The sequence below is a fragment of the Siphateles boraxobius genome, unplaced genomic scaffold, assembly GCF_051911475.1.
Source record: "Siphateles boraxobius isolate OS27281-9 unplaced genomic scaffold, OSU_SipBor_1 41, whole genome shotgun sequence".
NCBI lineage: Eukaryota > Metazoa > Chordata > Actinopteri > Cypriniformes > Leuciscidae > Siphateles > Siphateles boraxobius.
Genome location: NW_027509042.1, coordinates 30,979,728 through 31,006,725, shown reverse-complemented (window position 1 = coordinate 31,006,725; position 26,998 = coordinate 30,979,728). Strand labels below are relative to the sequence as shown.

The window sequence follows — 26,998 nt, the reverse complement described above, 5'->3', positions numbered from 1 at the left end:
ATGACGGCGCATTATAAACAGTTATGGAACATTCACTAATAAACATCAACAATATGCTTTACATTGACTATGGCCTGCTCATACTTTGACTACAAACTTGGTCCTCAAATCATTATGTATTTTGCAATACATGTAACTTTATAAGGTTGCACTCTTTCTATAAGTTATAAATAGCTACTAAGATAACGTTAAAGGATTAGTTCACTTTTAAAAAAAACTTTTGCTGATAATTTACTCACCCCCATGTCATCCAAGATGTCCATGTCTTTCTTTCTTCAGTCGAAAAGAAATTAAGGTTTTTGATGAAAACATTCCAGGCTTTTTCTCCATATAATGGACTTCAATAGGACACAAACGTTTCAAGGACCAAATGACAGTTTCAGCGCAGCTTCAAAGGGCTTTAAACAATACCAGACGATGAATAGGGGTCGTATCTAGCGAAACAATCGGTCATTTCAAAAATAAATAAAAAAAGTTTTATAAGCACAAATGCTCGCCTTGCTCTGTTCTGTGATGCACGTTCATGATCCTGTTCGAACTCGTTCATCCAAATGAACGAATCTTTTTTCGAGTCATTTCGTTCGTTGAATGAACGAAATGACTCCGAAAAAGACTCGTTCAAAATGAACAAATCTTTTTTCGAGTCATTTCGTTCGTTGAATGAACGAAATGACTCGAAAAAAGATTTGTTCATTTGGATGAACGAGTTCGAACAGGAGAGTCACGAACGACGGTACGCGCTCGCGCTGTGCAAGAGAGCACAAGAGATTGGTTGTTTCTGACAGGGAGCGGTGTATTTCTGCAAATGGCAGTAGGTCCACAGGGAGGAGCCAGAGGAGCTTGATTTTTTTCACAGATTGTCTGTCTCATATTCTACTTTCAGGACATAATGACAGTTTTAACAAATATTTGTTTACAAAAGCTACCCACTGGAGCTTTAAACAATAGGGCAATCAGTTGAACGCAGTGTACTTCTATCCCTCACAGCCTTTCCTGTCAAAAATTAAATATGGTGCTACTCTGATTAAGGTCTATTGCCCTTGCTTCCAAAATATGTTTAGTATTAAGGATTTGTTCCCCAGAAAATGAAATTTAAGTCATCATTTACTTACCCTGGTGTTGTTCTAATGCAGTATCCCATTCTTTCTTTTTCGGACCACAAAAGGAGAATTTTTTAAAACTGTCCTGCTCGCGCTCATCCATAATGGCAGTGAATAGTAACCAGCATCAAGCTTTTAAATAAAAGACGCAAAAGTAACACTGAATGGTCCCATGTTAATCGTGTTATATATGCCAAGTGTTCTGGGGGTAAACGATAGGGGTTGGTGAAAAACAAACCAAAATTGAATGTATTATTTTTAACAAAAAAGTTGACCTTGGCTGTTAGCCTTCCGTTCTTGACTGCGCGTTCGTGAGACTATTAGCGCCGCAGTTCACTCTGACTTGCCCAAAAAAGGCACATAAGTTGTAAGAAGTCAAGATTAATAAAACTAAGTTTTTGTCATGAAGATAGTCTCAGATGCTGACATGGCATTAAAAAGCTATACTACTACTACTACTCAAGATTAATAAAAAGAAAAAAGGCCTTACGGCATTAAAACAAAACCAGGGTGAATAAATGATGGCTTCCCATCTATCTTTTTGCGAAGATATGACAATGACTATCCCCTGCGAAGTTATCATCGACATGACAGAACCGTTTTAGCCTTTTTCACAGATTCATGTTTTTGACGTTTACACCGAGATCCTAACGGTATCGCTTTCAAAACTCTTTGCAACCTACTTCAAAGTTTGCATTCTCAGTCCACCAAAATGCCGTTGTCGTGTAAATGAACAGCCAGAATGATTTAAAAGTTTTCTGTTTTCAGTTGAAACAGTGTTGTGTAAGCGCCTTCTAAGTTTATAACTAATGATTTTTTACAATGGAAATGAATAAATGAAAAACTTACTTGAACTAGACAATGAAGGTGACTTGACTTCATTTTACATTTTAGGGTGAACTATCCCTTTAAAGGTTTTAAATTCTGTCATTTACTTACACTCATGTTGTTTCAAACCTGTATGCATTTCTTACTTTTTGCTTCACAGAAGATCGGTCATACCGATATGGAACAACGTGAGGGTGACACTTTAATGTCACTTTTCCTGTCTCATTTCACAAACCCCCAACCATTTCACAAACCCCCAACTGAAATCAATCAAACTTTCACATCTGCTAGATGAAATACAAGCAAGTTTAAACCTAGCTTTTGTATTTGTGTCTACAAAGAGCAAGCAGTGAGACACAAACAATAAGATGAAAGTCACAATCAAAAACAGTGATGGATCTGTAAGTCATGAATGTATATGAACTCTACTTGCTAAAATCATATTTTTTCTTCTGAATAAGATTTTTTTACAGTCACTCTGTCTCTGCGGTTCCATGATGTTGTTGTGACTTCTCGGGGATTCACCTTTTATGATTGCACAGCAGTCAAACAGCTTGCGGGAAGCATGCCGTGAGTTGCAAACACACACATATTGTGGGCACAAACAAACAGAATTCCACCCTTGTCGAAGACAGTATGCATCATTGTAAAATCCACTGTTGCACATTCCCTAAGTTTTAAGTTGTTTTAATCATACTAAGAGTTTTCTATATCTTTGTTTGATTAAATACTCTACCTCCAGTTAATGATTTTGGATCCAATTAATCCTTCCTTCCTTCCTTGCTTTTCCTTTCTTCCTTGCCCTTCCTTCCTTTCTTCCACAGCTGCCATGGTTGTGTGCAGAGTCACTGGAGATGCAATTGGTGCGTGAAGCAACATATGTGTACCCACAAGGCTGTGTGCGATGAGGGACTGATAATCTATAACGAACATGTAAGTCATTACATCACCAGCCATACTTTCTCTCTGTGTTGTATGGTGAAAATTACATGTCTCAAAATTGAGAAGAGCGTTTCCTACAGAATTCTGTTAACCCCCATCCCCACTCCCAAATAATTGGTCCAAACCACAAATAATTTGTAAACAAAATGCATTTTACCAATTCATTAAAATAACCAATAGGCAGATTAAAATGATTCTTAACATCTATTTTTCAGTATTTATCATATATTTTCTTATTTTCAGAATTTAAAAAAAAAAGGATAGTTTGTATTCTTATCTTAATTCTACTTGCACATTTTACATCACAAGGTGCTTGTTACATCAAAAGGGGTTCAAAGATGGACAAATATATTATTTTAAGTAATATATTTATACGCAAGTTTTAAGTTTTTAATTTGTTGAGTTAGACAAACACATTCAGACTAAACCACCTGTATTTTATTCTTATGAAAAGATATTCTGGAAGGAATATTTGAGAACGATTTGAGGAGCTATTTGAGAACGTAAGAATATATATATATATATATATATATATATATATATATATATATATATACTATATATATATTATCTTCAATAACTTTCTCTGTGAATCTGGCCCTTAAGCCCAGAAGAGTCATTCATTTATGAATCTGACTACACTAGTCGAATTGTATGTGCAGCCAAAAAAGAAAATGCAATTATAGGAATATCACAGTTTGAGATTTCAAAGCTATGTTTCATAAATAACCTATAGAGTTCCTGTGGTTCAAACAGTTGAGCATGTCGCTAACTACACCAATGTCATGGGTCTATACCCTGGAAAAGCAAAAACTGATTAAAAAAAATGAAGTGTACCCTGAATGCAATGCTTTGGATAAAAGCATGCCAAATGCATTATTTTAAGGTCCTTCTGTAGTAAATAATTGTATCCCTTAACTCATCTTTGATAACCAAAATGACATTTTTCCAGTGAAAATAATTTCTTCATGAAATTCTCATTCTTAAATTAGCTTGAATTTGACTCTACACTCATTCTTCATTAAGTATACGTGGATCCATGAATATGAATATTAGTCCCCGGCTCCTCTCAATCACACCAGCTCAGAATACACTCTGTCAACTTTACTGTATTAAACGCTACATGATGGCAAGTGGAAATACTGGTTTAATTCAGTTATGTTTGTTTGAATCAGAAACTGATTCAGAATGGAAGAGTGAATTATACAAGCTCGTCTACAAGTCGATGTATCAGAATGGTAATGCATCTTATGTATTGCTCTCTACGTCTGACACATAACGGTAATTACTATGATTAGTCTTTTGGTTGACTGCGCTATCAAACAACTAATAATGTGTTGCTAATGTTGCACAAACCATGTTCCCGTACAGCATCTCAGACAGCTGCCTTCTAAAAATCAGCATCTTTACAAATGCTTGAATTACTTAGAACATCATTGGTAAAGGCATATAGTACATCATAATATACATATACACAATTTACCCACCATATTGTTAAATGTACGCGATTTGTCATATCAACAGAAAAATACTTGCCAATGGAGGTGACTGATGAATTTGTACATAGTTTGTCTTAAAGCATATTAAAAACACAGCATAGACATATAAACAACATTAAAACTTGAACCACAAGGGGTCTTTAAATTAATCAAAATCACAACCAAATTTTTTTGCAGTGTAAAAATATGGTTACGTAATTATGGATCTTGGATAACAAGATCATTTGTAATAGTTCCTTTAATAACCATCTATATGTACCTATTTATTCATTTATTTATTTTACTGTTGTGCCTCTCTTGGTTTTTCCTGCACTTCTCACTCTTAGTGGAAATCTCTCCCCACCCTACCTCCTGCAACCAAAGCCTCTAGAGCTGCATTCATGACCTTACCAGTCACAACACACAAAGTCCCTGAAACCATGGCTCAGACTAAAACTCAGACTACTGCTGCCTCAATAACTGAAACTATAACTTCTACACTGGAGTCATTAACCTCTCCTGCACCTGTGAAACCAACACCATCAACTCAGATTTCTCCCACTTTCAGGCCATCTGCTGCGCCCACAAGTGCCTTTTTCCCCACTTCCACAGCTGAGACCTTGGCTACCACATTTCAGCCAGCTTCCACTCGCTCTCTGCTTGAGGAGATTCTCTCAGAAAAAGAGCTTCTCGTTACAGATATTGAATCAGTGGCTCTGGGGGAGACCGACACTGATGTGGTTACTCTTTCCAGTTTGGAAGCAGTTATAAAAACAGAGTTGCCATCAGTCATTGAAGCTCCGGAGGAGCAAAGAATATCACTGCCATCATCATCAGTTGAAACCAAGATAATCACACTCACAGAATTGCCACCATTAATGGAGCCAATCACACATGATACTTCGCTCACCAGCACCCCTCACATTTTGACAGAAACGTTGAATTTGACAAATGAAACCCAAATAACAGTTTTACCTTCAAATCCAGAACCAGACGTGTCTGATTCAGAATCAAATGACTTTTTGACCATATCTGAGGTGTCACCTAGCATGGCTTCAGAGAATGGGATTATCATCACTGACCGTGTGGAGGCTGATTTGGTTCCAGATGAAACCGAGGAGGAAAAACTGGTAGAAAACGACAACACAACATTTTCTGCAGCTACGATCTTATCAGGGGATGGAGAATCAGACAGTGATCCCCCAGTATACCTACATCTACAGAGTACAGACATGGATGCTGATTACCAGTATGACTCAGCAGATTTACCGGTGAGTCTAAACATTTACAGTTGATACCAAGCAATATTTATCTTTACATTTATAAGCAAAACGGAAAAAAAACTACTCTTCTTTCTTTAGTTTCTTGAGTTTGGTGAGGCTTTGTTTGGAATAACAATAAAAATTCCTCTTTATACTCGCATATTACACTTGATGATCTATATGACAACAAACATCAAGAAGCTTAATGCAATGTTTTTATACAGCTAATGAAACTGCAAATGGCTGCTCAGAAGTGTACTGAAAACTATTTGAAAATGGCTATACCCATTCCTGCATTAAATAGTATGGATTGCAAAATATCAAAGACCTTAAAATGAATGATTACAACAAATGTAATATTACATAATAGCTAATTATTTGTTTATTATGGGTAAATTATTGCCATTTCTATTAATAAAAGTTAAAAAGTTAAGTTCACTATTTTTTATACTATTGGTATACAAACTCCCTTCAACTCTTTCCCTTAACTCAACCTGGTTTTATTTTTAAAGCACTGCAATCCAACAAGATTAAAAAAAAAAAAAATTTTTTTTTTTGAAATGATTGAAATTAGCTCTTTACACTGTCCATCTGATCCACCATATTTCTATTTTTATACAAACATGAACAATTTAATATTTAAATAAATATTAAACATGAAATTAAACAAGAAAATGTGCTAATTCAGACGAAACACACTCTGTCATTTAATTTGCATTAACGAATCAAATCATGACCCAGAAATACATGTTTATTCTTCTGCCTTATGCTAATACTTTATGCAGAATTTGTACACTGGGAACCCTATATTTAAAAAAAAAAAAAGTAAACACCTTGTACTTCCTCGTTTTCACTTGATGACATGATATTCACTGCCATATGTTGTGTAACTGGCCTGTTTTTTTTTTTTTTTCAACAGGCTGATGAAGGCACATTTGTCAATTGGGGGGCATTAGCCTGCCCATGTGTGCAGCAGATTCAAGGATCCTCTCTGCTTCCTGTCCTAACTCAGAGAAAAATCTCTCTGCTGGCCCGAAACTTGCATCTCTATCAGGTAAAAACATACACCCACCCAATCTAAAAAAAAATATACATCTCCATTTAAAAAAACATGTTTAAATACACACTTGTTCCTAGGACCAAGAGCTGGCGTATGAGTGTGTTTTGGTGATCGAGGGGCAAACTGTGGTTGTTGATGCAGATGTGACGCTGAATGAGGCAAACCCTTTGCTGTTTGACATCACTTGTCATGCCCACCAGGTACCGCATCAACACAATTCAGAAAAATGTCTACTCTGCTATGGCTACCTGTTTTGTTGCATGCTCCGATTGTGTGTCATTGCTGGGTTTCTCACTTAAGTTTTCGGTTGTCATGTATTTCTGTTCCCTTTTTTTTCTGTTGTTCCCTCTCTGTGTTGATTCCTGTTTCCTTAGTTACCTTAGTTACTGATTTGTTAATTGATTAGTCCCACCTGTTCCTTGTTTTCTACTTCATTGTCCTGTGTATTTATACCCTCTGTTTAGTTCAGTCTTTTGTCTATTCTCGTCATTATTTACTGTAAGTTGGTTTGCATTGTTCTTGTGGTTCTCCAGTGCTCTAGTGATTTGTTTTCATTTATATTATTAATAATTACTGCTGCAAATAGACCTTTGCCTCTCCTGGTTTAAACCAACCTGTCACTTCCCGACAATGCTGTCTAAAATAAAGGCAAATGCCAACAACAACAATTAAAGATACAACAACAACAACATGTTGCAGTTTTAATTGTTTTCTTCTGTGAGAAAAGACTGCAGATGATATTGATGCTATGTAAAATTTTCGCTCTCTTTCTACCCATCTGTTCTGTAGTATTCTTATGAAGAGCCAGTTGGAGAGTATAATGCCATGGTGTATGTAAAGAGAAAAGACACTTTTCATATCGACAGCACTGATCTTTATGGTGAGTATAATTCTTTTGATGCTCATGATGAGCTGTTTGTGCAAAATGCACACACGAATTAATGCACATATACAGTCATGTGAATAAGAAAGGACACCCTATTGAGTTATATGGTTTTATGTAACAGCACACACACACACACACACACACACACACACACACACACACACACACACACACACACACACACACACACACACACACACACACACACACACACACACACGTGTATTAAATTTGTATTTTTTTTAGCAATAGTCATAAGTTGATTGTACAACAGTGATTAATGTTCCTTTTATATTAATGATTTTAAATGAAAAATATTTGTTAGATTTTTTTTCTTACAGTCAATGACTTGCGTTTAATAACTTGAATGGTTCAAAGAGAAAAATTACAAAGTAGTAATAGAACACCAGCATTCATGGAATGTTCCTTTTATTTTATTGATAATGTCTCCTATTGTCCGTCTCCCCCTGCTCTGTATAGTCATGCCTGTGGCCTGATAATCAGATTTAGTTTGAAGGGTTGCTAAATAAAGCTTCACAATTATTTGAAAATCCAGTTACTGAATCTCACTCATGTATTTGAATTTTACTCTGTCTGTTGTAACTGTGTTGTAATGATCACTGTGATTCTGTGTGCTTTCTCTACTGCAGTGACGTTATATAACTGTACAGTTGGACGCTCGGACTGTAGCCGTTGTCACACTGCAGATCAGAAGTACAGCTGTGTGTGGTGTGGGACCGGTTGCGTTTACAGAGGTTCCTGTTCTCAACATATCCAAATGACCTGTCCTGCTCCTCTGATTCATTTGGTTTGTTAAACTTTCTCAATCTTGACTAAATTCAGCATCTTTAGTATATATGTAATATGTAACTTCTAAGATACTTTAATTGAAAGACAAGTATTAACAAAATAAATGTTGCTTTCGTATAACACTGACCACTTGTAATCGGATCAACTGAAAAGCATCTGAATGCCAGTTGTAAATGGGGCCTAGTCTTTTCTTTTCTCTGTTCTGTTATTCCCCTTCTACCTTCTACACACACACATAGAGAGTCTGAGGGAGTGGAAGCTGTGTGTGTATGTCTGTAAAGAGGGTATGCACGTGACGTCATCGCCGGCCGAAGTGGCAGCATTGGTTTTCAGCGTGAATGCCATTAAAAACACACAAAACGCATCTAAAACGGGAAAGAGCTTTGAGATTGACTCTACAAATAGATTTGACAAGAAATCTGAAGTATATTTTTACAGACTGCCGAAAGCTACAGAACAGAGAAGCAAATGGATCGCTGCAATTTATAGAAACAACTGGACTCCATGCAGCAATGAAAAATATCATTTTGTGTCTGTTGAATTTTGGGGTTGAAACTTGAACTTGAAACTCAAAGTTTTAAGGCTGGACAATATAATGATATACAGGTCCTTCTAAAAAAATTAGCATATTGTGATAAAGTTCATTATTTTCCATAATGTAATGATAAAAATTAAACTTTCATATATTTTAGATTCATTGCACACCAACTGAAATATTTCAGGTCTTTTATTGTTTTAATACTGATGATTTTGGCATACAGCTCATGAAAACCCAAAATTCCTATCTTCAAAAAATTTGCATATTTCATCCGACCAATAAATTAAGTGTTTTTAATACAAAAAAAGTCAACCTTCAAATAATTATGTTCAGTTATGCACTCAATACTTGGTCGGGAATCCTTTTGCAGAAATGACTGCTTCAATGCGGCGTGGCATGGAGGCAATCAGCCTGTGGCACTGCTGATGTGTTATGGAGGCCCAGGATGCTTCGATAGCGGCCTTATGCTCATCCAGAGTGTTGGGTCTTGCGTCTCTCAACTTTCTCTTCACAATATCCCACAGATTTTCTATGGAGTTCAGGTCAGGAGAGTTGGCAGGCCAATTGAGCACAGTAATACGATGGTCAGTAAACCATTTACCAGTGGTTTTGGCACTGTGAGCAGGTGCCAGGTCGTGCTGAATAATGAAATCTTCATCTCCATAAAGCTTTTCAGCAGATGGAAGCATGAAGTGCTCCAAAATCTCCTGATAGCTAGCTGCATTGACCCTGCCCTTGATAAAACACAGTGGACCAACACCAGCAGCTGACATGGCACCCCAGACCATCACTGACTGTGGGTAGTTGACACTGGACTTCAGGCATTTTGGCATTTCCTTCTCCCCAGTCTTCCTCCAGACTCTGGCACCTTGATTTCCGAATGACATGCAAAATTTGCTTTCATCCGAAAAAAGTACTTTGGACCACTGAGCAACAGTCCAGTGCTGCTTCTCTGTAGCCCAGGTCAGGCGCTTCTGCCGCTGTTTCCGGTTCAAAAGTGGCTTGACCTGGGGAATGCGGCACCTGTAGCCCATTTCCTGCACACGCCTGTGCACGGTGGCTCTGGATGTTTCTACTCCAGACTCAGTCCACTGCTTCCGCAGGCCCCCCAAGGTCTGGAATCGGTCCTTCTCCACAATCTTCCTCAGGGTCCGGTCACCTCTTCTCGTTGTGCATTGTTTTTTGCCACACTTTTTCCTTCCCACAGACTTCCCACTGAGGTGCCTTGATACAGCACTCTGGGAACAGCCTATTTGTTCAGAAATTTCTTTCTGTGTCTTACCCTCTTGCTTGAGGGTGTCAATGATGGCCTTCTGGACAGCAGTCAGGTCGGCAGTCTTAGCCATGATTGCGGTTTTGAGTAATGAAACAGGCTGGGAGTTTTTAAAAGCCTCAGGAATCTTTTGCAGGAGTTTAGAGTTAATTAGTTGATTCAGATGATTAGGTTAATAGCTCGTTTAGAGACCCTTTACTTGATATGCTAATTTTTGAGATAGGAATTTTGGGTTTTCATGAGCTGTATGCCAAAATCATCAGTATTAAAACAATAAAAGACCTGAAATATTTCAGTTGGTGTGCAATGAATCTAAAATATATGAAAGTTTGATTTTTATCATTACATTATGGAAAATAATGAACTTTATCACAATATGCTAATTTTTTGAAAAGGACCTGTATACAGTATAACATTGATATAAGTGAACACCCGGATTTAGACATACCTATATTGTATTTATATAAAGCATTCAAAGGCAAATTAGCTTTATGTATTTCCCCGACTTCGAAATCAGGCACATATAAATGTCAGGAAACACTATTCCTGGTTGCATGTCAATTTCCATGGATCATTTGATCTTTAGTAAGTTGTAAGGAACACTATGTTGAGTCCAGCCTTTAGTTTAGACTGAAATTAGTTTGTTTTACTCAAGTTTTCGCAGTTTCCCCTATTAAATCCAGTCACGCAGAGGCTCTTTTGCCACTCAGTCCGGCTGAGGGGCGTGTTCCGGCGGGAAAGTGATGTCAATGCATACCCTCTTCGTGACTTGCAATAGGTACATAATGCTGTCCTATTCACTACCTTCCAAAGACATAAATCAATGATTAATAAATTTGACAGATTAATTCTTTCCCCGCCATTGACGGAATTTACCGTCATTTTATGAGACTACGCTTCCCTGCCATTGACAGAATTTTCCGGCTTTGCGTATTTTCACTGTTATACGGTAGGGGGTTACGCATCTTCTGAAAGATTACAGAATCTCCAGATCAAAACACTGATAAAAAATTGAGCTCATTTCCATTATGACCAACGCAATCTAACAAGAGCAGCACAATTTAGCGCAGGGTAGCAAAAAGCAGAGCAGATGATAATCAGGTGGGAGTAATCTACTAACAATACAGGCGCAGTCAATTAAAAATACCATGGCTTGGTAAAAAATATGTTCGGATAACATCTAACATTCCAAATAAATGAACATGAATTTATATTTAAATTTTACATTTATTCATTTAGCTGACGCTTTTTACTCAAAGCGACTTACAATTGCTATATATGTCAGAGGTCGCACGCCTCTGGAGCAACTAGGGGTTAAGTGTCTTGCTCAGGGACACATTGGTGTCTCACAGTGGATTCGACTCCGGGTCTCTCACACCGAAGGCATGCGTCCTATCCACTGCGCCATCACCACCCATGAATGGAGAAAGTGCTCTCCATTCTTCCACACGCACTCTCTTCTCTGTGGTGCCTCCTCCTAGCAGCATTAAATAATGGCACAAAAGCAGTAAATTGACTTAGTAAATCATGTTGCATGGTTTATTTGAATACTCTCCTCCCATAAATGTTGCATCTGAAAGTAAACTCCTACAAATGCATATGCATATGTCAGCCGCAAAAAATAAAACTTTTTCTAGCAAATTTTTACTGCGTCTTTAGGAATTTTTGACAGTAGTTTTTTAATGCCTAAAGAAGGGTTTCTGCTGGTGCAAGCTAGTTAGTTTGTAAATCTGGCCCTATGAGCAATAGTTAATGCATAATTATCAAAAGTAATCATTCATTTCAAATGACTTCTACAGTAGATATGTTTAAAAGCACTCTAAGTCACCTTGGATAAAAACTCTTCCAGTTGTGTAAGTGTTAATATAAATCTATTTCAACATACTAAAAAAATCAAACCCTTTAACTGACTTCTCAACCGAATGGTTGAGCACATTTTGAGTCACTATATTTTATTGAGAGGAGTACCTAACTAAACTCAAACTGATTGAGCCATCTCTACCATCTGGTTGAGGTATGTTATGCCAAAAAAAATCCACTAGATGTCACAGTGTCAATCAACAGCACTTGTCACAACACTTCTTCTAACATCGATGTCAGAAACAAATAAATCACCCCAGCCATGTGAACTGTTTTTGGTGAAATTTTGCAAGCTAAGCATATTTTTATTTTACATATTATGTAAAATAAGAGCTAACTATAAGAGCTAACTTTACAAAATTATATTACTTGGTTCAATGAAAAAACGTAAGTATGTTTTTAATAATTTTTCAAAAACATGCTCAACCAAACGGTTGATTTGGCACATAACGGTTAACTGTCACCCCCTTTTTGAGAATGGACATTACAATGCACTATTAAAACATGGTTGTAATTCAAGAATGCTTTGGAATAAAGACCTACGTTTGGTCCTGTTTTAAAGAAAACAGTCAGCAGATTATTGCTGAAGTAAAAGCACTTCAAAAAATTAAAGTATGAAAAAGTTATGGAAGTTTTAAATTTACATTAAATCAAATATACTGTACTTAATATTTTTTCTTTTATATAAAATATATATTTTACAAAATATTTTTTACTATAAAATTACTATAAAATCAAAGCCATATATCTAACCAAGTTGTGTTCCAAATTTTAAGTTGATATCACAAAAATTGAAGTTCTCATGAGATTTTGTTTAGGCGTAATACCAAAGATGACATAAATTCCATTTAATTTAATTGTAGAGATTCTGCTGTAACAACTTAATACATTTCTGTCCAAATATCACTTCTGTCACAAAATATGGAACCTTGAGACTCAGACTTTTCTGACAATGTGTTTTTCAAGATTAGAAAAGGTTTTGATCATAAATTATGATGGGCAATGAAAAAGTATGGCAATATGTGTATGAATTCCGGTACCATTTTTTTTACCATTAAGTGAGATCTCAACCATTTGGTAGAGGCCGATATTTTAAAAATTATGGGATGTGTTGAAAAAAAAATACATTGAGTCTGGTTACTAACGACATTAGAAGATAAGAAATGCAAACAAAAAAAAATTCTATCACTTTTTTCTTGGTGTGGACCTTAAATGTTGGTTTTCTGTCCCTAGGTGGAGCCTTTGTCAGGGTTGGTGGAAGGAGGCATTACTTTAACTGTTTCTGGGTCTAACCTGGGACAGAAAGCTCAGGATATCCTTCAGTCTGTGACTGTTGCGGCTGTTCCCTGCACTGTTATACCACATCTATATGAAATATCCACCAGGTAAACACCATAGTATATTTGCAGTTCACTTATTACTCTGATTAAATAATATTTGGCCATTTGTTTTTGTTTTTCTTTGTGTCTCACGCATTTGTGTTTTTTCTTACTCTCCATTCTTTAGAATTATATGTACAACTACAGCCAGTGGAGAGGAGAAGTCTGGTCACATCTCTGTGAAAGTCTCTGGTGGAGGCTTTGGCCTGTCAAGTCAGAGATTCAGCTACCAGGTTAACTTGCATTTTACTATTAACTAGCTATATTTTAAAAATGACTTAACATGTTTCATTTTTTTTCCAAAAACATATGACTTTTGTCTTCCATTCTGGCCACTGTATGTACAACTCAGTATAATGAAAGTAAAGTATTTAACAAAACAACAAAGAATATCATAAAGAATAGCTTTGTGTGCGGAATAGATATAATGACTTATATTTCGGCCTGATTGTCTCAAAAACTTGGCATATGACTTCAGAAGATTTGTATATATAGCATTTGTGTGGACTACTTTTATATATTTTTTTATAATACTATTCTGCCCTTACTAAAATTTGGGTAGGACTTCTAGCTTGGCAGACAGCTAACAGGTTCTTCAATAAACACCCAGGAAGCAGTAGGACGTTTAGGATGCTTTATCAGAAGCACTGTGAAACTGCAATACAGAAATACAAAACATACTTATTAATAAACTTGAATAGGTTAAATTCTTATTAACACAGGATTAATACCACTTTGAAAAACATAAAATACAGTAACATAAATTTACCCATTAACCACACATGGTTATATAGCGATTAGCATGAATGCTAACTTAACATGGAAAACGCCATAGACAGGCTAACGCTATTAGCATCTTTACCATTTTCAACACTTTTCACACAAATATGTAATTCAAACGATCTTCACTTAAGGTTGTCATAAAAATGCACTTTAACCATCACTTACAGACATAAGTTCTTCAGAGTTATGAAGTCAAAACGTGTAAAAGATGATGAAAAGTGCTCAGCTGTGTTTCAGGGTTGTTGCATGCATTGAGAACTACGGCAAGTCTAAAGAGACAAACAGCGCAGAGTAGTAATTCTTCTACCTGCTTTCTTAAAGGAGCAGCACACTCCCCGCCTGGTATAATATAGTATACCACTATGTCTTTCTGAATAAAAGAACGACTTCTGAGATGGGTCTTGAATAAACTCTAGCAGAACCTCCTTGAACTACCCTAAGCTCCACTTGGTGAACTCTACCATCTCGGCCTGGAAACGTATTGACTATCAGTCCCATAGGCCATTCATTCCGCCTGGCTCCCTTGTCTTTAAGAACCACGACATCTCCAACTTGTAAGTTGGGTTGACTTGTCTGCCATTTCCGTATTGGTTGTAGTGTGGCAAGGTATTCCTGACGCCATTGTTTCCAGAAGTGATCCGCAAGATTTTGGACCTGCTTCCATTGACTCCGGTTAAGATCCTTTAAGTCAAAGTATCCCAAAGGAGCGGTCAATGTATCTGTTTTCTGTGTAAAAAGCATGGCAGGCGTGAGGACAGCAGGACTGCGTGGATCTGATGACACTGGGACTATTGGCCTTGCGTTCATTATAGCAACAACTTCGGCCAATAGCGTGACTAAGACCTCATGTGAGAGTTTGGGGGAGTGCACCTTGAGTAGCATGGCATCCAGAATGCGGCGAGCAACACCTATCATCCTTTCCCATTCCCCACCCATGTGAGAAGAGTGGGGTACATTGAAATCCCAAGTACAGCCTTGTTCCTTCAGATAAGACTGAAGCTCTGCCTCTATCGGTGTTATTCCTAGTTCTCTACAGGCACCGACAAAGTTTGTTCCACGATCGGAACGAAAAAGCTTTGCTGGTCCTCTGATAGCGGTGAATCTCCTTAGAGCATTTATGAAGCTCGATGTTGATAGAGACTCCACTACCTCTATGTGCACTGCTCTTGTGACTAGACAGGTAAACAACACTGCCCAGCATTTTCCTTCAGAAAGACCTCCTCTGGTGCGACGAGCACAAACTGTCCACGGGCCAAACACGTCCATACCGACATGAGTAAATGGAGGAACTTGGGTAACTCGATCGACAGGTAGGTTGGACATTTTTTGCTTTTCTGTCTCGCCTCTTAACTTCAAACAAGTAACACATTTGTGTAGGACACTTGAAACCAATCTCTTTCCTCCCAATATCCATAAACCGGCCGACCGAATGGCGCCTTCGGTGATGTGTCTGCCTTGGTGCTCGACCCGTTCAAGGTAATAATGCACCAACAGTGTTGCAATGTTATGGAGTTTAGGGATGATTATTGGATGTTTCTCTTTTCTCTATTCTCAACAAACTGTCAGTGTCCATGATGGGATCAAGTTTTCTGAGATGGCTGTCTTTTGACACACTCTCTCCTTTGGACAAATTCTTAATTTCCTCTTTGAAGATTTCGTGTTGTACACAACGGATTACAGTCCTTGCCTGTGAGAAATTGTCCATCTTTGTTTCGTCCAAAGTCTTAACACAAGATCTGACCTTCTGAATAAGTCTAGCTACTCCAAGGGTCAGTTGCTTCCAGTTGGAAAAGCGCTCGAATCTGTGCGAGCCAAGGTGAGTCTTGGAAACATTAGTAGCCAGGGTTGTAATCAGGGGACGCACCTCTGCGTCCAAGTCTGGTTCCACGAGCTCGAAGACTTCCTGCTGAGACGAAGCAGCGTTATCTTTCTTTTTGAGAAAGGGGGGTCCGCAAAACCAGTTGGTTTCCTTCAAGAGAGCAGCTGGTATGTCTCGTGTGCTGTGATCTGCAGGATTGTGTCCTGTGTTGATAAAATGCCATTGTTCGGAGCGTGTTGACTTTCGGATGCGTGCTACTCTGTTGGCAACATATACGTAAAATCTTCTGTTAGTGTTGTATATATAAAACCAAGCACAACTCTACTATCTGTGTGGAACTTAACTGTGTGCACCTTCATGTGCAACTCTTCCACCAACGTGTCTGCAAGCTCTACCGCGAGAACGGCTGCACAAAGCTCCAGACGAGGTACAGTGTGACACTGTTTTGGAGCCAATTTGGACTTCCCCATGCAGAATCCAAACTGAATATTTCCCTGATTGTCAACTGTTCTGATGTAAGCTACTGCAGAGATAGCTGTGGTAGAGGCGTCAGAAAAGAAACATAGTTCCCTGACTTGTGTAGAGACCAAAGAAACAGGTAAGTATGACCGTGGAATCTGAAGCTGCTCGAGTACAATGAGCGAATCTTTCCAGGTCTTCCACCTTGTCTTTTTTTCGGCAGGCAATGGGGCAAGGCAAGGCAATTGATACATTTCATACACAATGGTAATTCAAAGTGCTTTACATAGAAGAAATTAAAATAATCAAAAGAAATCAGAATAATTAAAACAGTTTAGAATAAAAGATAAAATACAGAAATAATCAAATGAAATCAGAGTAATTAAAACAAAATAAAATACAGTGCAAACAGTCAGACGAACAGTGGCACAGTGCTCATTCAGTAAATGCACAGCTAAACAGATGTGTTTTGAGTCTGGATTTGAATGTGACTACTGTAGGAGCACATCTGATCTCTTCTGGAAGCTGGTTCCAGCTGCGGCTGGCATAGTAGCTAAAAGCAGACTCGCCATGCTTAGAGTGAACCCTTGGTATTTTTAGCCGATGTGATCCTAATGATCTGAGTGATCTGTTGGGTTTATATTCAGTGAGCATATCTGCAATGTATTGAGGTCCTAGGCCATTGAATGATTTATATACCAGTAATAATACTTTAAAATCAATCCTAAATGTAACTGGCAGCCAGTGTAAAGACCTGAGGACTGGTGTGATGTGTTCATATTTTCTGGTTCTGCTCAGAATCCTAGCAGCAGCGTTCTGTATGAGCTGCAACTGTCTTATGGTCTTTTTGGGAAGGCCAGTGAGAAGTCCATTACAATAATCCACCCTACTGGTGATGAAAGCATGCACAAGTTTTTCTAAGTCTTGACTGGAAACAAAGCATCTAATTCTTGCAATATTTTTCAGGTGATAGCATGCTGATTTAGTTATTGCTTTGACATGACTACTGAAACTAAGGTCTGACTCTAGAGACACACCAAGATTCCTGACTTGATTTTTAGTTGTTTGACCCCTAGACTGAAGGTATGCTTTCACCTTGAGAACTTCATCTTTGTTTCCAAACCGAATGACTTCAGTTTTGTATTTGTTTAACTGAAGAAAGTTTTGGCACATCCAATTGTTTACTTCATCAATGCATTGGCAAAGGGAGTCAATGGGGCTGTAATCGTTAGGCGATAGGGATAAGTAGAGCTGTGTGTCGTCTGCATAGCTATGGTAGGCGATTTGGTTCTTTCTCATTATTTTGCTCATTGGGAGCATGTACAGGTTGAATAGGAGTGGCGCAAGAATTGAGCCTTGAGGGACTCCGCATGTCATGGATGTCCACTCAGACTTATGGTCTCCTATACTCACATAATAACCTCTGCCTCCTAAGTATGACCTGAACCATTTTAGGACTATCCCAGAAAGCCCGACCCAGTTTTCCAGCCTGTCAAGAAGTATGTTGTGATCGACAGTGTCAAATGCAGCACTGAGGTCGAGTAGTACCAGCACTGATAATTTGCCTGTATCAGTATTTAAGCGAATATCATTTATTATCTTTATGAGCGCGGTCTCTGTACTGTGGTGCGGTCGGAAACCAGATTGAAAATGGTCAAAGTATCCATTCGAGCTTAAGAATTTGTTCAGCTGATTGAAGACAACTTTTTCAATGATCTTGCCTATGAAAGGAAGATTTGAGATCGGTCTATAGTTGTTTAATATGGTCTTATCCAGATTGCTCTTTTTCAGGAGGGGCTTGACAACTGCAGTTTTCAGGGAGTTCGGAAAACTTCCAGAGAGAAGTGAGGCATTTACCACTTCTAGGAGATCTGCTTCTAAGCTGTGTAACACATTTTTGAAAAAAGATGTGGGAAGTGCGTCAAGGGCGCAGGTTGATGTTTTTAGGTGCTGTACGGTTTCTTCCAAAATTTTGCCGTCAATTTCTTCGAAATCAGACATAGTGGCTACTTTCTCGTGCTGTTTTCTGATCTGCCTGACCCCAGCGCAACTCAGGGATGAGCTGATCACCTTTCTGATATTATTGATTTTCTCAGAGAAGAAAGAAGCAAACTCACTGCACTTTCTCACTGAGAGCATTTCACTGGGAATCTGGCTTGGGGGGTTTGTCAGTCTCTCTACAGTAGCAAAAAGAGTGCGAGTGTTGTTTATATTGCTGTTTATAATATTCGAGAAGAAAGTCTGTCTAGCTTTGCCTAGTTCCTTATTGAAAGCATGGATACTGTCTTTGTAGATGTTATAATGGACTACAAGTTTTGTCTTCCGCCACATGCGCTCTGCTTTTCTGCATTGTCTTTTCATATTTTGCACTGCTGTCGAGTTTCTCCAAGGTGCTTTTTGTCTGCCACTCTTCTTCCTGACTTTCACAGGAGAAATATCATCAATTATACTCTTAACTTTTGAGTTAAAAGAATCAAGGAGAAAATCAACAGAGTCAGCAGATATCCTTGGTGTTAAAGATATAGCCTTCATAAATAATACACTAGTGTTCTCATTTAAGCATCTCTTCTTGACAGACACAGATCTAGCTTCAATGGCAGGAGAGATCAATATATCAAAGAAAATACAAAAATGATCAGACAGTGCTACATCCTTAATAACAATTGATGAAATGTTTAGACCCTTACTGATAAGTGAATCTAGAGTGTGTCCACGATTATGTGTGGGTCCATGTACATGCTGAGTCAGATCAAAAGTTTTTAAAACAGTTTTGATTTCTTTTGCCATATTGTTTTCTGCATTATCTATGTGAATGTTAAAATCTCCAGCAATGGCAAAGCAGTCAAACTCTGAGGAAATTGTTGATAACAGTTCTGTTAAGTTCTCAGCAAAAGCTGGAGAGTATTTTGGAGGCCTGTAAACAATGATAAGTAAAATGCGTGGAGCACCTTTTAACACAATACCCAGATATTCGAAAGACGGGTAATTCCCAAATGATATTTGCTTACATTGATAGACATCTTTATAAAGAGCAGTTAAACCTCCGCCTCTTCTGACAGCTCTGCAGACACTCATAAAAGTAAAGTTAGGAGGGGCTGTTTCATTGAGGACTGTTGCACTGCAACTTTCTTCTAGCCAAGTTTCATTTAGCAACATAAAATCCAGGTTGTATGTGGTTATTAAGTCGTTGACTAGAAGTGATTTATTTTTAAGTGAGCGGATGTTTAAAAGTGCTAACTTAACAGTCTTACTTTTTGTCCCCACAGCAATCTTGGTATGTCGTGTAATAGGCACCAGATTAGATGGGTTTGCTGTACGGCTTTTGAAGGCCTTAGACTTTCTATCATGTAATCGAACAGCAATAGAAAAAGATACAGGCACACTGGGTTCCCGCTTTTTCTGTAAACATTTGAGAAAGTTATTGTTATCATAGCGGGGACCCGACACATATCACTGAGAGCTGGTATCAGTTGTTTTTGGTCCACCTCGGGCCGCTGGAGGAGGGTGTGGGCCCTGGCGCTGTGGCAGAGGCCGAAGAGCTCTCACAGGAGGAGGGGGAGGGCGAGCTGGGCCCGCAGGCTTTGGTGGTTTTGGGGCCTGGCGTTTTTTGGTTGGTATCTGGGGGCTCGCAGCAAAAGAGTGGGATAGTCTAGTTCCAGCATGCACCAGTTGTTCCATTTTCTCTGAGAAGCACAGAAGTGGAGATGCTGGAGAGAGTGATAACGTTTCCGGTGAGAGGGGTTGTTGCTCTGGTGTTATTGGAGGCTGTAATATGCTGTCCTGGTTTCCCTGGCTGTTTTCCAGAAAGTCGTCCTTGGGTGCTGTATCTTGGAGCAGTGCTAGTATGTCACAGTCTGTCTGTGGTGAGCTCTCTGGGCAGGCCTCCGCTGAGATTGTGTCCGTGAGCAGAGGTTGTTGTGGCTGAGTGGTGTTATCACTGTCCTTGTGTGATGTGTCAACCGCATGTCCATTCAGGTGCTGAAGTGAAATCCTGTGGTCATTCATACTGTATCCAGGTGTGTGTGTGCCATTCAGGTTGAGTGGATTGGCACACATTGCAGAAGGATGACGGAGGGAGAAGTAGATATTGTCCTTTAGCACTCTTGAAACAAGTTTGTTTGGGTGGTGGCCATCCTGTTGAAACAGTTGCCTCTAACTCCAGAAAAGATTGAAGTTGTCAATAAAGTTCACTCCTTTTATATTGCAGGTTTTTTGCAGCCATGTATTAAGCCCAAGCAACCGTGAAAACCTGTTTGTTCCTCTTGCTGGGAGTGGTCCACTGATGAATGTCTGCACTTTCAGTCTTTTAAGTGTTTCAAAAAGTTCGTTGAAATCCTTTTTAAGATGTTCCGACTGCTCTTTATGAATATCATTCTTCCCCACATGAATGATGAGTCGATTTGCAGTCTTATGTTTCATCAGAATGTTCTGAAGTTCCCTGTTTACATCAGATGTTGTTGCTTGTGGAAGGCAGCACGTTGTTGTATCCCTGCTATTAATGTTTCTGATTACGGAGTCGCCCACTATCAGAGTCCTGGGCCCGGCTGCGCTCTGAGCTGAGTGCCGCTGTCTGCTCGACCATGAGCCCCAGTTAGCATCAGTGTTAGCTATTGGCTGATTCAGTCTGTGTTCGATCACATTCATCAAATTTGGGGATTCCTCATTCATTAATACTTCAAATCTGTTCTCAAGATGTACAGGCGGTGGTAGGAGACCAGAGTTTGGCAGTCCTTGTCAGAGCCGTATCTGGGGTAGAGGATGCTACTGCAGTAATATCTGATGCTCGTGACAATCTGATGTCTCGAGTGCCTTTGGGTCTCGCACCCTGTTTGTGCCATCGATTAGTAAGTCGATCGGCTTGTTTCTCTACACTCAGTATGGCCTGTCGAGAAGCACTAGATTCATGGGACTCACCGGCTGTATGCTGAGGGCGTCAATGACGAAGCTCTGTTGTGTGTGCCGTCTGGTTTGGTGGTCCCGCAATTAACTTTGTTTCAGGAATTGCAATCCTTTGTAAAAGTCTGTGGCAATTGGAGCAGTAAGTAGATTCCAGAGGAGGCATTTTCTTATCCTTATGAATGTAGGCTGTTGTGTTTTCTCTTCCCCGGAATGTAAGCTTTCAGTGAGAGGCTGGAATAAAATAATTCTGCTTTTTTTTTGTAGTAATCCAAGCGTTTGAGCACTGTGCTGATTTGCTGAAGTTAAAATTAGGTGATAAAAGGAGATAAAATATAGAAATATAAAAGCGATAGAGCAAAGCGCGGAGCAGAAAGCGAGAGCGTCCGAACAGTAGCTGAGCAGGAAGAGCCTACCAGGAAGGGCATCCCATTCACAACACTCTGACGAAAGTTCTCTAACAAATGACTTCCCTTGTATTGTTATTGGAGCCACAAAACCAAGTGGGTCGAACAGACTGTTGACTGTTGAGAAAACACCCCTGCGCGTGAATGGTTTCTCTTCTCTGGAGACGAAGAAAGTGAACTGTCACTCTGAACGTTCCAGTTGAGCCCTAAGCTTCTCTGCACAGGTAGAGGGTCTATCCCCAGTCCTAAACCCTTTAGCTCTTTACCCCGTTCTTCGGGTGGGAATGCCTCCATCACAGCCTTGTGATTGGATGCTATTTTGTGTAGTCGAATGTTTGAAACTGCTAACATTTCTTTAGTCTGTTTTAGTACATGAATGGCGAGGTCACTGGTAGGAAATGAGGCCAAACCGTCATCCACGTAAAAATCTCTCAAGACAAACTGTTTTGCCTCCAGGCCATATTCGTCTTCCTCTTGTAGAGCAGCTCTTCTTAAACCATATATGGCAACGGCTGGAGAGGGGCTATTTCCAAATACATGGACAGTCATGCGGTACTCTGCAACCTCTCTGGCAGGGTCGTTGTTCTGAAACCAGAGGAACCACAGGAAATCACGATGCTCCTCACAGACCCTGAAGCAGTATAATATCTGCTCTATGATTGCTACTACAGCAACTGGTTCTTTACGGAAGCGAGTAAGTACCCCAAGGAGCGAGTTGTTTAAATCAGGGCCGCTCAAATGGAGGTCATTCAGAGAAATACCATCATGCTTAGCACTGGAGTCGAATACAGCTCGAATCTGACCTGGCTTGCGTGGATGGTAAACCCCAAAAATTGGCAAATACCAATGCTCTTGGTCTCGGGGAAGCAGAGGAGCTGGTTCTGCATGTCCTGATTCAAAGATTCTCTGCATAAATGCAAGCATGTGTTCTCTCATTTCCTGACTTCTTTCCATCCTACGACATAGTGTCTTGAGACGGTTTTCTGCTTGTACTCTATTGTTGGGAAGTTTGCACCTTGGTTCTCTGAAGGGCAATGGAGCCACCCAACTGTTTGAGTCATCCATAAACATCTTTTTGTCCATGATTTCCCATAAGATCTTATCTTCCACAGACATCGCAGGCTTGTCATCCTGGGCCGTTTGCTGGAAGACTCCTTTACCAAGACAATCCGTTTCCCTAAACAGACTGTCAACATCTGCGAGATATGCAACTCCATTGTGAAGTACTTAAACATCCACCTTCTCTTTGATGTGAAGCTTACTTGGACAAGGATCAAAAAGAGATGGACGGCCATTACTTAGTATTTTAGTCTTGTAGACACTGATGGAGTCTGGTTTGTGAGCTGACCCCAAGCACACTTCTCCTATGATAACCCAGCCCTGATCGAGGCGTTGGGCATAGGGTGCATTATGAGGTCCATTGCACTGCTTTCGGACTTTATGCACTCTTGGTACATCATGTCCGAGTAGGATAAGGATGGCTGCTGTGGGATCAAGTGGAGGGATCTTGCCCACAACGCCTTTGAGATGAGAATAGTGTTTGGCGATCTCTGGCGTGGGAATTTCTGACCTATCATCCGGCAACATATCACATTCGAGCAGAGATGGGAGTGGGATCTGATTCTTACCATATAAAGACTCCATGACGAAGTTGTTAGCTTGTCGCCCTATGTTATCAATGACTCCTGAGCATGTCTTCAATGTGTATGAAGCTGAACCTTCCTTGATGTCAAAGAGCTCAAAAAACTCACTTCTTGCCAAAGATCTGTTACTCTGTTCGTCTACAACAGCGTAGGTTCTCACGGCTCTTTCTCTATGGCCTACAGGGTAAACACTGACAAGACAGATTTTTGCACATGACCTTGACCTTGAAGCAGTCCCACATATGTCTGTGCATTTGGATGTGATAGCTAAAGAGGCTCCTTCCCTTTGCTCCCCGCCTTGACCTTTCGCCATTACAGAGGCTCCAGAATTCCACGGAGCTGGTCCCGGATGAAGTGCTGTTGGGTGACTATCACTATTGCACTCTCTGCATTGAATGTTTTTGTCGCAGTTCTTGGCTAGATGACTGGATGAAGCAAACACCTGTAACAGATGTTCTTGTCCCTAAGGTAGGTTTTTCTCCCATCCAAAGGTTTGCTTCGGAAACCACAGCATTTCCTCAGGGGATGTGGTTTGAGGTGTAGGGGATACTGCTTGTCAAGGTCGATGGGTGCATTTTCTCCCGTGTTGTCTTGATGGTTGTCAGTGTCTACTGAGACGTCCGTCCTCCTGACAGAAACAGGTGTTTTTAAGTTTTGTTTAAAGGGTCTTTCAGCTATGTTCATGCTTGGACCAGTAAGTACTGCAAAACTCAGGTCGTTCAGAATCTTGGCTTGGTCACAGACAAACTTTGCAAATATAGAGAATGGTGGGTATGGAACTCTGTTGGCTTCTTTGTAACGTGATGCTAGAGAGACCCACTTGTCATGCAGGGAGTATGGAGGTTTCTGCACAATTGGAGTGATGCCACGAGATGTATCCAAGTAACTGAGCCCAGTTAAGAAGCCATCTGCTCTGGCAGCCTCTAGCTCCAAAAGAATGTCTCCAAATTCTCTCAGCTTTTGATTGTCTCTGTTGCTGATTTTTGGAAAATCCTCTATTTTCCTGAAGAGAGCATTTTCTATGGCTTCCGGCGATCCAAAACAGTCCTCCAGCCTTTGCCACACCATATTCACACCCGCTGCTGCATCATGAATATGAACCGCTCTTATCCTCCTTGCCTGCTCGGAAGATTTTGGTCCCAGCCATTTGCAAAGGAGATCTAACTCTTCTCTTGGTGCTAGGTGTAGGCTCTCTATAGAGCTGTAGAAGGATGCTTTCCAGGCCCTATAGTTCTCTGGTTGGTCGTCGTACTTTAGGAGCCCTGAGCTCACTATTTCGCGGCGCACCAAATACTTGGCTAAGTCTGACATAGCTGCTGAACCAGACTCGGGCTCTATGGAAGCAAAGGTTGAATAAGGCTGAGAAGGTTGGCCATGCTTGTCTGATAGTGTAGCCATGTGTGAGTGATCTCTGTGGCTAGAACTTCCTCGTAGTGGATATTAATGATATGGAAGCTCAAAGTCGTACAGAGCGTATTTATATGGACTTTGATGGTGGCAACTCGAAGGAGCTTGTTTTTGAGTGAATGTGTATTGAGCGGGTAATTCCTGAAACTCGTGGATGCTGATTTTACTTGACTGCGTGGTACCCTTCTCCATGCTTCTTTTAACTGGCTCACCAACTTCCATTGCTTGCTGGCGTGTTGGTGTCGGCACCGGTTCTTGGGGTTGCGAGTCATGGTGAGGGTGGTCAAATTTTGTATTTGTTGCAAAACCCTGCTCAACGCATTCACTCTTTAAGCTTATGCGATCAGGATCCCCTACTTCGTTCTCAGCAGCTGCCTCTAAATCTTCAGCTTCAGCATTGGCAGCTGCAGCAGCACCCTCTAGTCGCAGAGTGTGTAGGTTTGCTTCAAGCTCTGCTTTTTTCCTAGCAGCCACAGCTGCAGCTTTCTGTTGTTCTTCCTCGATATATGCTTGTGCTTTTAGCATGTCTGCTTCTTTTTGAGCGAATGATGCTTGAGTGCGAGCGGCCTCTGCTTTTGCACATGCTCTGGCTGCTATAACACTTGCTGAAGAAGACCGGCTGCTACGTGCAGTGTTAGAGCATTGGGATCGTATCTCTAGATCTTCCATAGTGAAGGCAGCTTTATTGAAGATTGCTGTGCATTTCCACGTGGCAACACGTTCCAGATGTAACCCGTCGAGTTATGTGTTTTCACTATTCTGCCCTTACTAAAATTTGGGTAGGACTTCTAGCTTGGCAGACAGCTAACAGGTTCTTCAATAAACACCCAGGAAGCAGTAGGACGTTTAGGATTCTTTATCAGAAGCACTGTGAAACTGAAATAAAAAAATTCAAAATGTACTTATTAATAAACTTGAATAGGTTAAATTCTTATTAACACAGGATTAATACCACTTTGAAAAACACAAAATACAGTAACATAAATTTACCCATTAACCACACATGGTTATATAGCGATTAGCATGAATGCTAACTTAACATGGAAAACGCCATAGACAGGCTAACGCGATTAGCATCTTTACCATTTTCAACACTTTTCACACAAATATGTAATTCAAACGATCTTCACTTAAGGTTGTCATAAAAATGCACTTTAACCATCACTTACAGACATAAGTTCTTCAGAGTTATGAAGACAAAACGTGTAAAAGATGATGAAAAGTGCTCAGCTGTGTTTCAGGGTTGTTGCATGCATTGAGATTTATGGCAAGTCTAAAGAGACAAACAGCGCGGAGTAGTAATTTTCTACCTGCTTTCTTAAAGGAGCAGCACAAATACTTTTATTGTGTCCTTTTTGAAGCTTGAACACTCTATTTCATCTGTTTTATGTGAAGATGGTTGTTTTGGAATTGCTGTAATTTTTTAGTTCTTGGATGCAGAATTTCCTCTGATTGTATCTCTCATCTCATCCCTTAAGGACCCTAAGCTGATAGAAATCTCTCCTCAGAAAGGGCCACGGGCAGGAGGAACAACTCTGACAATCACAGGCAGAAATCTTTTGACTGGTCGTATTACTGATATCAGTGTCCTGCTAGGGAATGTACCCTGTTCATTGTAAGTGCTACGTATCACTGTGGAAAACTGTCTTCTGTAATTTGGTGTAATATGAGTATTGTCTGTGATTAGGAAGTTCTTTTATCCCCTTCTATCCCTCTGCAGAATATCAGGTGTTCAGGAGGACACTATTAAGTGTCTGACTGGTGCTAGTAAGAGGACAGGAGAGCACAGGGTGACTGTGCGGTATGGAAACAATGAGCGACATCTCCTTGCCAATGGCTACTACTATACCCCTGACCCCAACATCACACATGCCATGCCCTCTAAGAGCTTTATCAGGTGTGTGATTGAGTTTTACTAGTCTTATTACATTTACAATTATTCATTTATTTATTTTATTTATTCAAAGTGACATAACGTGGAATTTAATGAATACAACAAACTTTATTTTTTTGTCTGGCTGACCCTGACCCTTAAAATGTGCCAAAAAAAAATCTTATAGACTTGCATAAAAGTCTGTCTGTGTCTAGGAGCTTTTCTCTTAAAACTGGCTTTTTAAAAAAAGACTTTTGTATGTGATTTTTCTCTGCTCTTGTAAATCACTTAATAT

The 26,998-nt window shown here is 39.7% G+C and overlaps 2 protein-coding genes across 4 annotated transcripts in view; one reads left to right on the top strand and one right to left on the bottom strand.

Moving 5' to 3' along the window:
• plxnb1b (plexin b1b) overlaps positions 1-26,998 on the top strand; it is a 118,871-nt gene that overhangs the window by 58,938 nt on the left and 32,935 nt on the right. For 2 of the 3 annotated variants that reach the window (XM_077199086.1, XM_077199085.1), the window contains exons 9-19: positions 2,390-2,498; positions 2,753-2,861; positions 4,696-5,619; positions 6,530-6,664; positions 6,748-6,870; positions 7,460-7,550; positions 8,207-8,364; positions 13,271-13,422; positions 13,544-13,649; positions 26,309-26,445; positions 26,551-26,727. In XM_077199086.1, the coding sequence (XP_077055201.1) occupies positions 2,390-2,498; positions 2,753-2,861; positions 4,696-5,619; positions 6,530-6,664; positions 6,748-6,870; positions 7,460-7,550; positions 8,207-8,364; positions 13,271-13,422; positions 13,544-13,649; positions 26,309-26,445; positions 26,551-26,727 (2,221 nt within the window). The remainder of the gene's footprint in view (positions 1-2,389; positions 2,499-2,752; positions 2,862-4,695; positions 5,620-6,529; positions 6,665-6,747; positions 6,871-7,459; positions 7,551-8,206; positions 8,365-13,270; positions 13,423-13,543; positions 13,650-26,308; positions 26,446-26,550; positions 26,728-26,998) is intronic. The other variant, XM_077199087.1, reaches the window with a different exon arrangement.
• Positions 14,045-15,647, bottom strand: LOC143706807 (uncharacterized). Its single transcript, XM_077199143.1, has one exon. The coding sequence runs from the start codon at positions 15,520-15,522 to the stop codon at positions 14,560-14,562; it is 963 nt and encodes a 320-aa protein (XP_077055258.1). The 5' UTR covers positions 15,523-15,647; the 3' UTR covers positions 14,045-14,559.